This window comes from Argopecten irradians, chromosome 9 (genome assembly GCF_041381155.1).
Source record: "Argopecten irradians isolate NY chromosome 9, Ai_NY, whole genome shotgun sequence".
Lineage (NCBI taxonomy): Eukaryota > Metazoa > Mollusca > Bivalvia > Pectinida > Pectinidae > Argopecten > Argopecten irradians.
This window is the reverse complement of record NC_091142.1, coordinates 31086823-31104533: the sequence shown is the minus strand read 5'-3', so window position 1 is coordinate 31104533 and position 17711 is coordinate 31086823. Positions and strand designations below refer to the sequence as shown.

The window sequence follows — 17711 nt, the reverse complement described above, 5'->3', positions numbered from 1 at the left end:
GATCGTCCAGATCATACACACAACACCATGTTGATTCCATTTAGATTTATTTACATATTTTTACTACACTTATACAACATCCTTGTACATATTGTTTAACAGGAAACATTTTCCTTTTGTCTCTCTATTTCTTGGTTCATTCTTTTTGAGTTCTACCCCTCAACTATCTCGGTCTCTCTGTCCATTTTTAACCATCAACGTCAGACTCTAACGTTCAACTCTTCATTCTAATCATCATCTATCTGCATCTTTGACATGCCAACCTTTACAACTACAACCTATATTCTAAAACAATCCATTTTTTTTCTTAGTTTGTAGAAAAATCATAAAAAACATTATGGGACTTCGATTGAATCAGAACTCAGGTGACAGTGGATTTTGTTTCTTGTTTGCAGAATGGCAGAGAATATCAAACTAAAACAGGAAGAAACTGGACACTCATTTAGTTCGACCAGACAAGATGACCAAGGAGAATACATACCTCAAGTTGGAACAGCAACCAATACGGAGAATGGCCAACATGATATGGCCTCATCGCATGGGAATGGTTGTTTTTCTTATGGTCTTGGTGCAACTGCTGCAGAACCTTCTGAAGATCAGCCAGAAAGCTACTTTCAGATATTAAAGAGCCAAGCCAGTAGTAGATCAGAATCTGATTATGTTATAGATATGAAAGGAATAAACCAGTCGACACCATACGTAGATCAACTAGAACCAAAAGGTAGCATGTGTTTAGTTAACATCATTCAGGTGGAATATATTATCTAGTTAATTCTGAAAATAATTTTATATTAAGCCAACTATCATCAGATGTGGGGGGCTTTTGAAATCACTGATGAATTTAGGTGACAACTGCTGCGCTAAGCATTCAAAGGTCACTATAGCCTATATATAACGGTACAAATGTGTCATATATGTCAGGTGATCTTTTAGACTGTCCCAGGAGCCTGTTGTATTTTAGACTGAATTTACAGTAAGTGACTATCTTGCATTTTGTCAATAAATCTAAATAAGGCTTTCAACACAAATAGCTGCAACTTCCTTCACAGAACAATATTTTTCCCTCAGTATTGGGGTATGGCTACGAAGGGGTAAATAAACTGTCATTCTGTGATTCTTGAATTCCCACAGTCAGATAAGTTTAATTCAAATCATTTAGGGCCCGGCACCATAAAACTTTCTCATACAGGTTTTTACTCAAATCTGTGTAAAATCATATACCTGAGTGAAAAATCTGTCTGAGAATAGTTTAATGGTGCCGGGCCCAGATTGTACTGTAAAACAACTTATTTTCACGGCGACTTCATTTTGCGTTTCTTGGAATAACGACAATATAATTATAATATAATGTCCTCACGATCGAAATCTACTTGGTTCTGCTTCACCTGCATGATTTGACACATTTTTGTGGCAATGTATTTTTCACCATTTCTTTTCCCAAGCAAAATATACAATTTTACAGTAGATGATTATTTAAAGATGCTCCACCGCTGACATAGCATAAATGATATTCATCAATTGAACGATAATTGGTGTTTAATCGTGTATATATATGTCTAATGAACACAAAAAATAATACAAAATAATTTATTTTGCCCTTGGTGCATGAGCAATCAGTACTTTATTCAATATAGGATATAGTGTCACGGAATTTTTTCGGGATGCAATTAATTATTTTTTATATTTTCAACTAGAAGTAAACTTAGAAGCTCAAACTTTTCACTGGCGGTAATGGTGTAAATTAAGTAACTTTTGTCACTGAAGAAAAATACTAAATCGTCTGCTCCTGTTTTTAAAAGTGATTTTTTTTTTATAATTATTTTATTTTTCCAAAGCATTTTTACAAATACAAAACAAAAGATTATCATCACTCATCATCTGCCACATCAGTTTCATTCACCATCATCATCATAATCTGATGCATCAGCTTCATTCATCATCATCATCATCTTCATCATCATCATCACCATTCATCATCATCACCATCACCATTCATCATCATCACCATCACCATTCATCATCATCACCATTCATCATCATCATCATCATTCATCATCATCACCATCACCATTCATCGTCATCATCATAATCATCATCATCACCATCACCATTAATCATCATTATCACCATTCATCATCATCATCATCACCATTCATCGCCATTCATCATCATCATCATCACCATTCATCATCACCATTCATCATCATCATCATCATCATCATCATCAGCAACCATTATCATCTTCACCAGCACCATCACCATTCATCATCATCATCATCATCATCTTCAGCAGCAACATTCCTAATAGTCATCGTTATTACCATTCTTAAATCATAATCATCATCACCATCATTATCATTTACAGTCACAGTTTCATACACCATCATCATTGTCTGATGCATCAGCTTCATTCATCTACATCATTATTGTTCATCATCATTCATCATCATCTGCAGTAGCAGCTTCTTTTTACGAACATGGTCCTCACTCCCACATCCACACAGACACACATACGCCACACACGCCTACATACACCCCCTCGCACGCAAGTTCTTACACAAGCACTCTAAGGAAAAGGGTATGATACATATTAGAGAAGGAGAGAAAGAGGGAGGGAGATCGAGAGAGAGAGAGAGAGAGAGAGAGAGAGAGGACTAGAGATCGAAACAAGATTTATGTGGTGTTATAAACTCCAGGAGCTCAATGAAGGATAACTAATTTATGTACATGGTAAAAAAGTTATAGTACATGATACATAGTTACATGTATATATTGCCATGACATGACTATCATAGATTGTCGCATTAAATAAAGAAACATACAAATAGTTAACTAGTCAGCTAAATCAATAAGTTTTTCCCATTTTCTCCATTCATTTTCACATTTCCGCTGAGCACCTCCACCTTTACTATTGGCAATATGTTTTTGAGAAATGTAATGTTCTTTAATTAAGTTGAGTAGAGCAAGTGGAAATTTTATGCAAACATCTGGTTTTGTATATGTAATACTTAATAATAATCAAAATTTCATTGTCTACTCTATTTATAGTATGATATCTATTTTGTAAAAACAAACCAAAAAGAAAGCTTTGTTTATTGTATTGAAACGGGATATAGAGTGCATCCAGGAATGTCTCTACGCTTTGCAAAAATCTCTGAGTTTCTCTGCATTCCCAAAGAATATGGACAATGGTTTCTCTTTCAAGATTGCACAAGTTACATATTGGATTATTGGCTAATCCTACTTTACATAAAAACGTGTTTGTTGTTAAAATATTTTGTACTATCCTATACTGAAACCATTGTAGTTTTGTGTTTTTAGTAACCTTGAAAGGATTATTATATATGTTGACCCAATTTAGTTCAATATCTTCAAATAGATCATCCCATTTTCTTCTACCAGTTGAAATGAGATTATTTTTAACCATAATATTATAAAAATCTTTTGTCCCATTTAAATTTTTCATAAAAAGTAAGATATTATTAGGGATAATTGGATAGACTATTTCATGGTTCATATTTACAACATTAAGTCTCGTTAAAAGTCTTTTGATAGATGAGATTATACCCTGAAATTGAAGGAAATTTATATTGATATTATACACATGCATGAATTCTTGATATGTATAGAAAGAACATGTAGTGGGATCTTTTACTAAATCATTAATTATTGTTACACCTCTATCATACCAGGACTTATAAAAAACTACCTTTCCTCCAATAGTTATATCTTTATTATACCATAATGGCTTTGTCTGTGTACATGATAATATATCTATTTTTTCTCTCAGCCCCTCTACGTCATTGAATTTTTTCCATGCTTTAAAAACATCTTTCCAGAAATTATGCCTGCAATGTGACCTACATTCCTCAATATACTCACTACCGCATATTGATAACTTTTGCAAATCAGTATGTGATTTAAAAATAATTTGCCACTTGCATGTCTTTTTTAAAAGCCGGTTTACCTAAGTAAGTTTCAAAGAATCAATAAATAGTTTTACATTTACCATTTTTAGACCGCCTTCATTAAAATTTTGCACCAAGACATCCCTCTTTATTTTATCTACCTTACTGTTCCATAGAAAGATAAACAGGATAGTGTTAAGTTCTTGAAGAAATTTTTCATTAGGATTTGGTAATGAAATAAATAAGTGAATAAATTGAGACAAGAAAAGAGACTTAATTAGGGTTATTCTGCCAATGGGTGTGAGGATTCTTTTGCTCCATGTCTTTATTAGTGCTTTAAGTTTAATTAACTTCTTATCGAAATTTAATTTTGGAATCTCATGCATGTTCACACTAAATTCAATTCCAAGCAGTGTAAATTTAGTTTTACCCCATTGTAAATTTAACTCCGGTAAAAAGGTATCACCACTATAACTTTTGCTCCCTATCCAAATGACCTGTGTTTTATCAACATTAAGTTTTAACCCAGAGATTTTTGCAAAGGAGTTCAACTCACAAATAGATTCCTTTAACGATACTTCTGAACCATTTAGTATAAGTGTGGTATCATCAGCATATTGGGAAATAAGAATGGGAAAACCTTCTACATCTATACCCTTAATCTTCTTGTTATTTCTTATCCTGATACCTAGAATTTCAACACACAGAATAAAGATGTATGGAGCGATTGGGTCCCCTTGACGGCAGCCTCTTCTGATGTGGAGAAAAGAAGATAGATTCCCCCCTGGTTCACAGCAGCAATAATATTAATGTTAAACAATTTAACCCATTTTTGAATATCTGGACAAAAATTGAAATATTTCAAAACTTTATTAACAAATTTCCAAGACACAGAATCAAAGGCCTTTTCAAAATCTAACATGAGTAACATACCTGGGATATTTTTTTCTTGAGCATATTGCATGATATCGTAGACAAGTCTGGTATTTTCTCCAATATAGCGACCAGTAAGAAATCCTGTTTGATCCTCATAAATTAATTTATCTAGAACTTTTTTAATCCTGCTTGCTATACATCCTGAAGCTATTTTATATACAATATTTAAAAGAGTAATAGGACGCCAGTTTTTCAAAAATTGCCTGGGTTTATCTCCCTTAGGAATACATGTGATTACACCTTCTCTTTGAGTTACAGACAACATTCCCTTTATATATCCAAAATTTATAGATCTAACTATGAAAACCCCTAACTGCTTCCAGAAACATTTAAAAAATTCCGCAGTGAAACCATCTGTGCCCGAACTTTTATTGTTTTTCCTATTTTTCAGAGTTTTAGCTGCCTCATCTAAAGAAATCATCCCTTCCAAACTTCTAGCCTCGTTATTATCTAATTTTGCAACATCATACATACCTAAACAATCTAATAATAAAAGTGAAAAAATACCATTTGTCAGCGGTGGAGCATCTTTAAATTAAATTATGTAATACATGATATATGTGCCTTGTGTATCATTAATTGTGAACTTTTCATTTTGTAGGTGTTCCTAGTGAAGGGTTTCTCTACGAGTTTGATAAATGCATCTTTTTAGAGAAAACCTGCAACTTAGACCAGTTGTTGAATGGACTGTACTTGATTAACCAGTTTCCACTTATAAAGAAAGGATTGAAAACACTGGCGAAAAGATTCCCGGTACAATATGAAGTAAGTTCTGTTTCTTTCATCGCTTATTACTAGCCCATTCTATATAGGAAATACTATATAAAATGAAATTTTTGTTGTGTAGAATCGCTGGTCGAAATTTTAATGAAATGCTCGCATCCTTATGGGGTGGTGACTCAAAATTGTACAAATGATCGTGCTGACCCCCGAGGGCCTCAGATATCTTTGTCCGTCGAGAACTCCTCCTAAACTACTTGACAGATTTTGATAAAAGAGGTATGGTCACTTTCCGCCTGCCACGACCTAGGCCGCGCACAGCTCTTTCTCGAGCTAAAATAAACTACAGGTAAAATGTCACATGACGTATTATGGATCTCTTATATCCACAATAGATTGACATTAGATATTAGTCTATTTCATTGTTCGCATAATAAACGGCTTTTACTTGATCGGTGCAAAATTAAGTGTACTAATTATAATTACTAATCCATACTGACTTTCCGTATATTATACCAGGGTTGATGTGACACAATGAATGTGTATCGTTTATTACAGAAACATATATAAGGACATTTTTTCGGCTATTTTTTAATTATCTTTATTTGTGGTTTTGTTTATATTTATCACAAGTTATTCAAAATATCTGTGTGATATCTATTGATGACGAGTCCATCGGACGACCGTTTTTTTTGGGGGGGAATAGGATTAAAGTATTATTTTACTACATTCAATAAAATCAGCCACAGTAAAAGTCGGACCTCCTATGTGCTTTATGTTAAGGTGATTCGTTACAGTTAGGCCTAAAAGTTTCCCCTCATCTAATTTTCTTTAAAATTTGCTCACTGAAAAATTGGTTGATAAACTGTTTATTAAGGCTTTTATTTGAAATTTGATCGAGCGGTTTCGGAAATATTGTACTCTCAATAATCCTACTTTACAGTCTGTTTTTCTCAAAATACAATTCTACACACGTATTTTCAAAGCTTGGTAATTGACTGAAATATTACAAACAACAACATTTTTTATCTTTAATATGTAACTTTATATGGCTATCAATGAACTCAATGTTGTTTCCACTCTTAAAACTACATTAATTGTGATTCTTTTTACACAAATGCGTATAAATGAGGCCTAAAAAGGGCCAATTTTTGCATTTGAATTTCAAATCAAATACCTAATTTCAAAAATTGTGTTGTTTAATTTTCTTTAATATTTTGTCCACATAATTAGACAGTTGTTTGGGTTACGATGAAAGAATATAAAATATGACCAGCGGAATTTTTGAGTAATTTGCCTTTGTATACCCCTACCCCCTCAAAAATGTCTTTTTTCACAATTATATAAATAGACCGAAATCGAGAGGTAATATTTTTATAAAGTACATCTTATATATTCAACATCATAAAGGGTAAGAGTCTGTTGATATAAATTGTTATAACTGTCAATTTTATGTCACGATGCCACCAATTCGATGCTATACAAAGCTAAGAAAGGACACAAATTAGCCATTATTTTGCCTGGATAGAATATCTGAAAATGATTATAGAAAATTCCCTGTAAAGATTCCACTTCAATTACCCTTTAGACAATCTATGATTTTATATTGTTTTAGCGGAAAATATTTTATCAAAATCTATCTTTCCATCGTGAATATATCTTAGCTTCAATAGTCGTTTGAGGCAGATATTCAAGCATAAATTTGAATTTGGCGCCAAAATTGTAGCTATGAAAAGCGTCTACGTGACAACGATCGAATCGAAGTTGATAACTTCAACTTGATCACAAAAATTTCGATACAATCACAGGGGCCAACTCAATGAAAATGGATGTTGTCATTCATTTTTGTATTTGGTGGATGGACTGATGAGTATATATGACAGTCATGTGATTTTTTTTCCAAAAATACGAGATTTGAAAAATTATTTAAAAAATCGGGATATTTACTATGAAACAGATCACATGACTGTCATATATACTCATCAGTCCATCCTCCAAATACAAACAATGTTTGACAACATCCATTTTCATTGAGTTGGCCCCCTGTGAACTGTATGACTTTGTATGTTTCTTTGAGGAGATATCTGCATATCTAATACATGTAGATATTTATTTATTATCCGAAGTTAACTAAAACAGATTTTTGGATCCTCAGCTGATTACTGTAGACAGGAACTAAATAAATATCTACATGTATTAGAAATTTGAATCTCAAGATTACATGTACTGTAAGTGTATGCCTAAGAAAAAAATATCTTATTCTTAATCCTCGATCTGCGTTCAGCTGATTACTGTAGATAGGAAAATAATTAGTCTATGCCTACATGTAAATGTTTAGTTTCTATATCACAGGTATAATACTGTTGTTGACACTAGCTTACATGTGTTTTTTCGTAAGATAGTATTTGATCAACAGCTATGCATTTTCTCAAAACAGGAAATACATGTACATGCACCATCTAAACACAGCCATTAATGTACATGTATACAGTAAATAAAGTCTTGTTTCCCGAACGTGTTAGTGCTTATTGAAAATCATATTAGCTAATTATATATACGCAATAACCTCACTTGCGTACGCTTCACTGAGGACCCCTAGTGAGCGGAGCGCAGCCTGGCGGAGAGTAGAGAATTAGGCCTAAGGGAAGGGAACCAGTCTACAAAGGATTTTCATGTGCAGTTCCGAATGCACTCATTGACCCGAGGAGGTCCGAGCGAACGGCGCATTCGGTCACTGTTCGGAACGTCCTTAAAAGTGGATTTCAAAACGGGGAAAACCCCCACCAAAAGTCACAAATCGCACGATGATGCAGCTTTGTGGTCATATAATGAATTATCTACTGCAATGAACAAACTACTTTTTTTACCAAATATGACCATTTTCATATCAGATGTAAACTATATTTCTTATTTTTTTGATTGCTAAATAAACCAGATAAGCGATACATGCCCTCTGGGTCTCTTGTATTTTATTTGTATCTTTGTACATGATATATAGACTGATTCATCTACCCGCTTTTAATTAATTTTAATTACTAATGTGTACGCTGCTCTGGAAAATTACTCTACTGCATTGTGTAAACATAATAAATTACACAATGTATATTTAGTCAATAGGATAGAAAAACTAACACCTGTTTTAGTCTTTGCTTTCAATGAAATGTGTGAAAACGTGTACATAGGTATAATATGCCTATAAAAACACTGTTTTCAATCCATTATAATTTCGTTTATTCCTATAATTTTTTGGCTTTTGTTCTTCAATGAATTTCTGATTAATTTTGCTGATGTTTAGAATTAACAGATTTCAGTGATAACGCGAAAAAAAGCGAAAATATCCACCCTCGAAATTTGTTGAAATCGAAATCTTGTGTCTGAGTTTCAGAACCATACATGCATTGCAAAGAGAAGTCGGTTTAGAATTCTCAACATTACCATGATATCTGCTGAATTAACCTGGTGAGATACGCCAGTCCTACCGACCTCTTATTGAATGACCTGGCTAGTGTAACATGAAGCAACATGTTTCATGATTTTATTATCTGAGTAACTTTGTTCCTGTAATTTTCATATTACATGTATATATAAAAGTAAATGTAAGAATTTTTTATTGGTAATGAATAAAATACTAATTAACTTGTTAATTACAGGGTCTTTTTAAAGCAGTTGAACTGTGTGAATGTGAACGATATGCAGATGCAAAGCGTTGCCTAGTGCCGGAGTTTAACATGGAAAATATAGAAGGAAAACAAGTGATGCCGTTATTAGAGGGACAACTTCGTCACTGGTTTGTGGCACGGTGTGGAAAATGTAACAAGCGCTGGAATATTCCTCCCATTAGAGACGACATTGCATTGGAGATGAATGATCAGTAAGTCTTTTTACATGTATAACTGAATAATATATATATGATACTAAAACTCTAAATACATTATATGTAAAATCTGTGATAAAACATAATGTGTTGTTCTCTCTCCTAATCCTATCTCTCTAAAAGAATGGAACACCAGAACTGTCTTAGGCGATCATGAACTATTATATTCGGTGTTTTTTCCATTATATTCGGTGCACATTTCTTTATATTTACACTTGCTAGGCTTGGTCACTATACGCTAATACTAGCCGATTTTGTTTACCATAACTGCATGGTAACATTGAACTTTGAACTTGCGTAAGGAAATGTTCTGTGCAACGTAAAAGGACTACTTTTTTTTAAAAAGAAACACATGGCTTTGTTTACATTTTGACGCAACATTACGTGTATATTGTTGTTTTTCATAGAATTTTGGAAAAATGTAAACGATATATACATGTTTTATATTTATATATGATTCAAACAATTTTAAAATTAACAATTGTATAAAGAAACGGAAAAATATCCCGACCGGGGCGACGTGCTTTCATTTTTGTTAAAAATGATGGTTGTCAAATGTAAACATTACCTCTGTGCCTATGTTCGTCCTACGATCGAGTCTTTGGGATGGACGGGCGTGAGACCCTCTGATAGAGGTCAGTTATAAACATATCCTCTTGTCTTTGTTCTTTGAGTATTTAATCATGTGTATTATAAAACATGCACCGCTAATAATCCACGTGTTGACAGTTACGCGTCACCACAAATACATTGTACATATCCATCGAACACAAGTGAATTTGTTTCATCTATCGATGGCGATATGGATCTAAGCGTAGATTATATAATCACATGGCTACCAAGGATGTAATACCGTCAAGTCAGACGACATCTCAAACACATTGAGCTACTTAAAAATCGGTGTTTTGCCAACTTCGGCAAACTAAAGTGTGTAAGCGTGCGTCATCTTCGCCTCGCTGCACAATAACGGTCACCGAGTTCACACATGTGGCCGTGTACAAATTCTTTATGTTATTACGCTATATATTAACTTTTAGCAAAATTGAATATATATTTAAAGTTCTGATCTGATTAAATAAAATTATCTCTGAAATTTACTTTGTTTGTCATGTTTATTTTACACTAAATTATTGAACTTTTTTGTCTTCGCGGATGAATAATTCTACCTTACGTGAAGCGTCATCATTCGCTGTTCAAATGAGTAAGCTCCTCCCACTTTTGACCGACTTTTATTGAATAATTACGTCACTTTCAAATGACGATTTTATTGCATAAAATATAAATAAAAAGTCGTGTGAGTGTAAATATAGGGATTGGATTTCGTTTTTATGTTAACCATGCTTGTATGGAGCAATTCCTCTAAGAATATATTCAATATGGGGCGCTAACGCGCCCCATAGAATATATTCTTAGAGGAATTGCTCCATACAAGCATGGTTAACATAAAAACGAAATCCAATCCCTATATATGTGGTAGTTACAATGAAAGTACCATATATATAGGGATTGGATTTCGTTTTTATGTTAACCATGCTCGTATGGAGCAATTCCTCTAAGAATATATTCTATGGGGCGCGTAGTTTGTTTATAACTGACCTCTGTCAAAGGGTCTCACTGTTTATAACTGACCTCTGTCAAAGGGTCTCACGCCCGTCCACCCCAAAGACTCGATCGCAGGACGAACACAGACACAGAGGTAATGTTTACATTTGACATCCATCATTTTTAACAAAAATGAAAGCACTGCACGTCGCCCCGGTCGGGACATTTTTTCCCGTTTCTTTATACAATTGTTAATTTAAAAAATGTTTGTATCATATATAGATATAAAACATATATGTATTGTTTACATTTTTCCAAAATTCTATGAAAAACAACAATAAACACGTAATGATGCGTCGAAATGTAAACCAAGCCATGTGTTTCTTTTTAAAAAAAGTAGCCCCTTTACGTTGCATAGAACATTTTCATACGCAAGTTCAAAGTTCAATGTTACCATGCAGTTATGGTAAACAAAATCGGCTAGTACTTGCGTATAGTGATCAAGCCTAGCAAGTGTAAATATAAAGAAATATGCATCGAATAAATTGGAAAAACCACCTAATATAATAGTTCATGATCCCCTAAGACAGTTCTGCCCTTCCATAAACGTCCATTTTGGTTGAATTAGTTTTATGATCTTACATTGCCGTGAAGACCATTGGACCGGCAATCACAACTTTTGTATTGTCATATACGACACTTGCCCTGCAAAGGAACTGCCAATCATGTTATCGAAACATTAAATATTAGATCATGAATTTGGCCACTTTAACTATCATCTTCGTATCGTGTTAAAAGAAATTTATTAATTTATTAATGGTGTGTTAAAATGTTTTATACATATACAATTTCTATAAAGAACCATTTCTTTCCTGACAGTTCAACAATCCAGGCAGCCTTGCAGGCTTATTTTGTACCTCCAAATGGGACATGTTTCAACTCAAGGTATGTATTAGAGCGACCTCCGAAGGACCTGTTACAGCTACCCTTGATTTTGCCCACTAACCAGTTTAACAAACTCAGGTGCATTTTCTACTATGACACAGAAGCTGTAAGATACCTTTAAAAAACAAAAGGCCCCAGATGATTTTATGTTGCCCTCCCGTACACCAAGATTTTCTTTTTGTCCAAAACTATAAAAATTTATGTTTCATTTCGTAAAACAATATCATATTCTCAAAAGTTTGAATTTCTGCAATTTTTTACTGAACATGTGTACCTTGGAAATTTAAAATGACGACGTATCATATTATATTTATCAGTGAATATGCAATAAGGGTTTTAATTTTACCTGTGAAATCCAAGATGACCACAATGGCCTCTAAATGGGTCAAAATTTGAGTGAGAATTGGCCTGCATGGTTTGGGAAGGATACTGAATAACATGGTCATAGCTTTTAAGATTCTTGAGATCCGAGATGGACATTGTGGCCTCTAAAAGGGCCAGAATTATCTGGTTTTAATGAAATTTTGTTTATAGTGATGTTTTGAGTCACTGACCATACTTGAAATGGTTTTGAATGGGAGCAATAACAAAAATGGCTGCTTTGGCCCTAAAAGGAGAAAAAATTTCAAAATCACCTGCTCTATCAGCTTCTGCCAAAATTCGTATAATGAAGGTTTTCATGAATATTGAAACAAAGTGGGACTTTTTTTTGTAAACCTTTGTGGCCAAGGTCACAATTTTTAGATATCACAATAAAGACTATGACACAGAAGCTCTAAGATACCTTTAAAACAAAATTTAAATTAATAGTGTATAGAGCGCTTACTGAGGGATGTCTTTTACAGGTGTGGGGGTCAGACAGACGTCAAGGTAATCTTTGATACTGGAGCGCCGCCTTTGATCCTGCCAATCAACCTCTTTATATTACAAAATCATATTCCTAGTACCCAGGTCATCAACTTCAGAGAGGATGTGGTGCTATTTAATAAAAGGTAATTTATTAAATCTTTTAGACAATAATACAAGAAGTGGTTTGTTTATTCTTCTGTGTCTTTAGAATGTTTTCAAAAGAGCCACTCTCAATGATAATACTTGTTTGTTACAGATATATGATATTCCTGGCCTCTATCTTTAGACCTCATGATCCTCCCAAATCTGGAGGACATTATATGTCCTACGTATTTAGACCAGAGGAAGGCGGTTGCTATGATACAGAGGGGAGGCCAATAGGGAATTGGTATTGGTACCAAAATGACGATCTTGCCAGTTTGGAGTTTTGTATACCCGGTAGTAGAGATCCGGTTGGATCTAGACCGAGTTACATCTACTTCATCGAGGTTCCTCCTCCCTCGTCTGAAGAGAACATTCCGACGAGAGTTCGCAATTGATGTGAAAGCCAGGTGCAGGGCAGAACTAGCACTGGCCCACAAATTTTACATTGGAGACATTGGCATAATACAATACAGGCCATGTTAAGGGCTATTATTGTGATATGTGTTAGCATTACAGCTTCTGCTGCAAAGGACAAAAATAACCACTGGAAGCGGACCTTCCTACCTGATGAGAAGTACTTTAGAGTATGTGTGAACTCATTTTATTCTTCAACGCAGAGTGTTTGGAGAGCACCAAACTTCTGATAGGCACTCAGACGTCGAAGGCATTCAATAGGAAACTACAGAAAACAAACCCTAAATAGATTTGCTGATTCCACTATCCTGTGTCTTTGGTCTGTTGGCTCAAGTGTGACATCCGGGGATCCGTTGTCAAGAGACTGGTATCTGTAAACAAAAGGCATACATGTCATCAACTCAGACAGAGTCAACCGAGGTCAATTTCGCATCAGGAGATATGTTTGTTATTCAAAGACCCGAGCCCCTGTGCTGACTTATCGAACAGGAATAACCAATCCAACACCAAGGGAATATTGTGCTGCCAATTCGACCTTGAACTGTTTTAATGAAATGTGATTTTAAATGAACTATGATAAAGTGTGTGCTTAAAAAATATGTGTTGTAAAAGTGCGTGCTAAACTATTTTATAATTTTAAGATATTTTTTAATAATATGAATGTGATATCTTTAACATATATGTTTAATTTTTGTTATACTTTACCTATTAAAATATACAAGCCATGTCATGCCCATGGCCTGTACAGGTCGGTGGTAACTGATTGTTTGCAGATCTGTGTGCTATCATTAACATGACGTGGCTCCAGATTCAAATGTTCGGACCTTTTTTCAGTAAGAGAACCTATACATCACCGAATGTCAGCATGGCCTATTGTCATCGTGTTTCGTCCGTCGCAGTCCATCGTTCGTAAGACTACATTAGGATTTCATATAAAAGCCTACTTCTCCTTAACCATTGAATGGACTACAGCCATATTTGGTGTGAAATATCATTGGGGAAGGACAATAATATCTTTATATAAATGAGTTAGGTCTGACCCTTGAGGGCAGAAGAATGGGGCTCAGAAGGGGGGACTTTTATGAAATTTTGCTTTCAAACCTACTCCTCCTTCACTCTTGAGTGGATTACAGCCATATTTGGTGTGAAACATCATTGGGGAAGCGCAATCATATATTATATAAATGAAATAGGTCTGACTCCTGGGACAGTGGAGCGGGGCTCAGAAGAGGGGGGGGGGGGCTTTGATGAAATTTGGTTTTAAAAATTCTACTTCTTCTGAACCCTTGTGTGGAATACCAAAATTGAAACATCATTGGGGAAGACAATAATATTTTATACAAATGAACCAGGTTCGATCCCTAGGGACAAATGAACTGGGCTCCAAAAGAATAACTTTGCTGAAATTTGGCTTTTAAATCCTACTCCTCATTAACTCTTTAGTGAAATACAACCATATTTGGTGTGAAAAGTCATTGGAGGAGGACAATCATCTTATGTAAATGTGCCAGGTTCGACTCCTATGAACAGAACGGTGGGCCTCCACGCGGGAACTTTGATGACATTTTTAAAGCCTACTCCTCCTTAAGCCTTGAGTGGGAATTACAACCATATTTGTCATGAAACATCATCAGGCAAATCATATTTTATATAAAGGACCCAGGTACAACCCATGGGGATAGAACAGTGGGGCTCCAAAACGGGAAATTTGTTGAGGATTTAAAATCTGAATCCTCCATAATCCTTGAATAGGTAACAACCATATTTGTCGAAGAACATCTGTAGAAACAAATTACTCAAATAAATGACCTTGACGGCAATTCAAAGTCACAGGGGTCAAAAAGGCTAAAACAATAAATGACTTCTTGTGAATAACTGAGAGGCCTTGAGACCCGATATTGGGCCAACAGCATACTAGGATAAAGGGCTACCAGGTTTATTCAAGTGAATGACCTTCACCTAGTCATCAAATATTTCAGAAACTTACAGCGTCAACTCAAGGAGTTCCTTGTATCGCCTTAATTGTTAGCCACTACTGTATACTGTGACGATGTTGTTTTGTTCCAATAGTCCGATGACCGTTAAGACCCATGAATCTCTTGTTTTTACAATAACCTTAGTTTTCCATTTCTTTGTGATACTGATAATTTATTAGTACATGTGTTACATATTTCGTAAACTAGTTCAAGGAACTCTTTTTTAATTATGTGCCAGTAAATCTGATAAAATTTTGAAACAATCCCATCGTCCCCTGGAGATTTATTCTTTTTCATTTCACTGATACTCTCACATTTCTTCCTTGCCCTACACTTTATCAATACATGTTCTCTGATCATTTGAAATTTTGTTCTCTACATTGTCAAAAAGAATATTCACATGCTTCTCTGTCCCATCCTTCCGACGTAAAGAGTTGCTTATAATACGCTCGGACTTGACACATGGCGGACTGTGACATAAACATAAATGAGAAACTTGCATATCAGTTGGGTAGCTCATACAATTCATAGATTGTCTTTGATTTCCGGCCCTGGCGACAAAAATCGTACACGTATTAAATCATAACCACTGGGAATCAATACAAATTCCTAGATGTTGATGGTTAACAACAAAATCAATAATTACTTTATTAAAAACAATACCAATTACTTAATCCAGGTCAAGGTTCGATGCAAGAACAGCCTGTGTCGTTGCTGGGTTAAACTTCGTTTACCATTTATCGACCCTAGACTGAACATTCGAGAGATCATTATTATTGTTTTGTTTTATGTTTGTTCTATAACAACTTGTAGGGATATATCAGTGCAGAGAGGAGAAGTGACACCAACGAAATCTTAGATAGACTGTCTAAATCGTTAGTAAAATTGTTAATATATAGTATGAATAAGAGAGGACATAGGACAGACACCTGAGACACCCCTGCATTCATAATTTTAGCAATAGATTTGTACCTGATATACTTGGGCCGTTTTCGTTTATTCGGAAAACCCAGACTCGTCTGAAAACAATATAACTCACCACGTCCGTTTTTAATTCATAAACGAACAATTAGGTCCAACCAGTCAAACCGCATAATCGAAAATTGCCCTGATCTTCGGTCTATTGTAAGCAAAATGTGCTTCTTTACCACCTTGACTGTCTTCACTGGTGTCATACCGGGTATTGCAGTTGCGATATGTTTTATACATTGAGGAACTTTAGGATTTAGCATTCCCCAGACATACTTTTTAAAGCAAATAAACTCATTACATTGTACTTTGTACTTATGATATGCATGCACACTGGCAATTCATTATATACAGCCGAATTGCTAGGACTGTTCTCACATGAATTATTGTGGAATAGTGTTATTTTTTCTATTCAGATAGTTGCCTGCATGATAAAAAGTCTTGCTAATTGGAATATGGGTGTCATCAGTATCATCAGTACAGTCTGGGATGCCACCATAATTTTGGAAACCCTTTGTTATAGTGATATATTTCCCCCGAAACAGTATCAGTTTAAAATATGGAATGGCTCTTTCTATTTAACGAGTATTTAAGGCGTAAGAAAAAAAAGACTACAGTCTGTGGTACTGTATTACATGTGTACCTGATCCTCATATGTCCAAACGTTTGTAAATAAATTGATTTGAAAAGTTTGCATTCATCAAACAAAGACTAGAAATACTAGAAAATTATTTTATATAGATATAGTCTGGCTTCCTGTTGGCCGTTGACTAAACTGGTCACAGGGCTGATATCGTCCTCATAGCTGTCTAGTGTGTCGTGGGAAGTTTAGAGTCAAAGTGACCATTTGCTGATCTGTAGCATTCTGGTAAAAAAACACAGGGCAATCAGTACCTTTTTGGCGGTTCCACAATCCCACATCCATGGTCATTGTTGGAAGTCAGTTGTACTGTCGAACTAAGCAGTCAAAGTAAAATTGACAGCATAGTCTTTGGCATGTTGAAATGTGATTCAAATACCGAAATAGAATAAAGAAGAACAGGGTTTTTTTTATCGTCAAAGATCTTGTTGGCACTATATTGTCTCGTCAGAAAGTGAAAAAAATGGTATGTTATACTCATATGTGCCATGAAGGTTTGCGTCTGAAGACAAAACTCTTTTTTATGCAGGTTGTTGACATTGTTTCATTTTATTTCGTAGAAAAAAATGCTTTTAGAAAAGTCACATCATTTACAGTTAATATATTAGGCACAGCAATGTCTATAACTGTATTAGATTTTTGTTCTCAACCATGTTCCTTTTTGTTCAATTTTGACCAATTACATGCCGCGGCGGCCATCTTGGTTCCTGGTCTGCAAAAGTTGCACATCTATAGGTCACCAAAAATGACCTCGCAAAATTTCATGGCGATCCGACATACAGTTTTCGAGAAAT

General features: G+C 34.8%; 1 protein-coding gene across 2 annotated transcripts in view; it reads left to right on the top strand.

Moving 5' to 3' along the window:
* The window catches only part of LOC138332071 (uncharacterized), a 43802-nt gene extending 26095 nt beyond the window's left edge, over positions 1–17707 (top strand). For both annotated transcript variants that reach the window (XM_069280019.1, XM_069280020.1), the window contains exons 2-7: positions 396–721; positions 5446–5609; positions 9215–9435; positions 11860–11925; positions 12771–12917; positions 13031–17707. In XM_069280019.1, coding sequence (XP_069136120.1) covers positions 397–721; positions 5446–5609; positions 9215–9435; positions 11860–11925; positions 12771–12917; positions 13031–13313 — 1206 coding nt within the window. In that variant the 5' untranslated portion in view covers position 396 and the 3' untranslated portion in view covers positions 13314–17707. The remainder of the gene's footprint in view (positions 1–395; positions 722–5445; positions 5610–9214; positions 9436–11859; positions 11926–12770; positions 12918–13030) is intronic.
* The last annotated feature ends 4 nt before the right edge of the window (positions 17708–17711 follow it).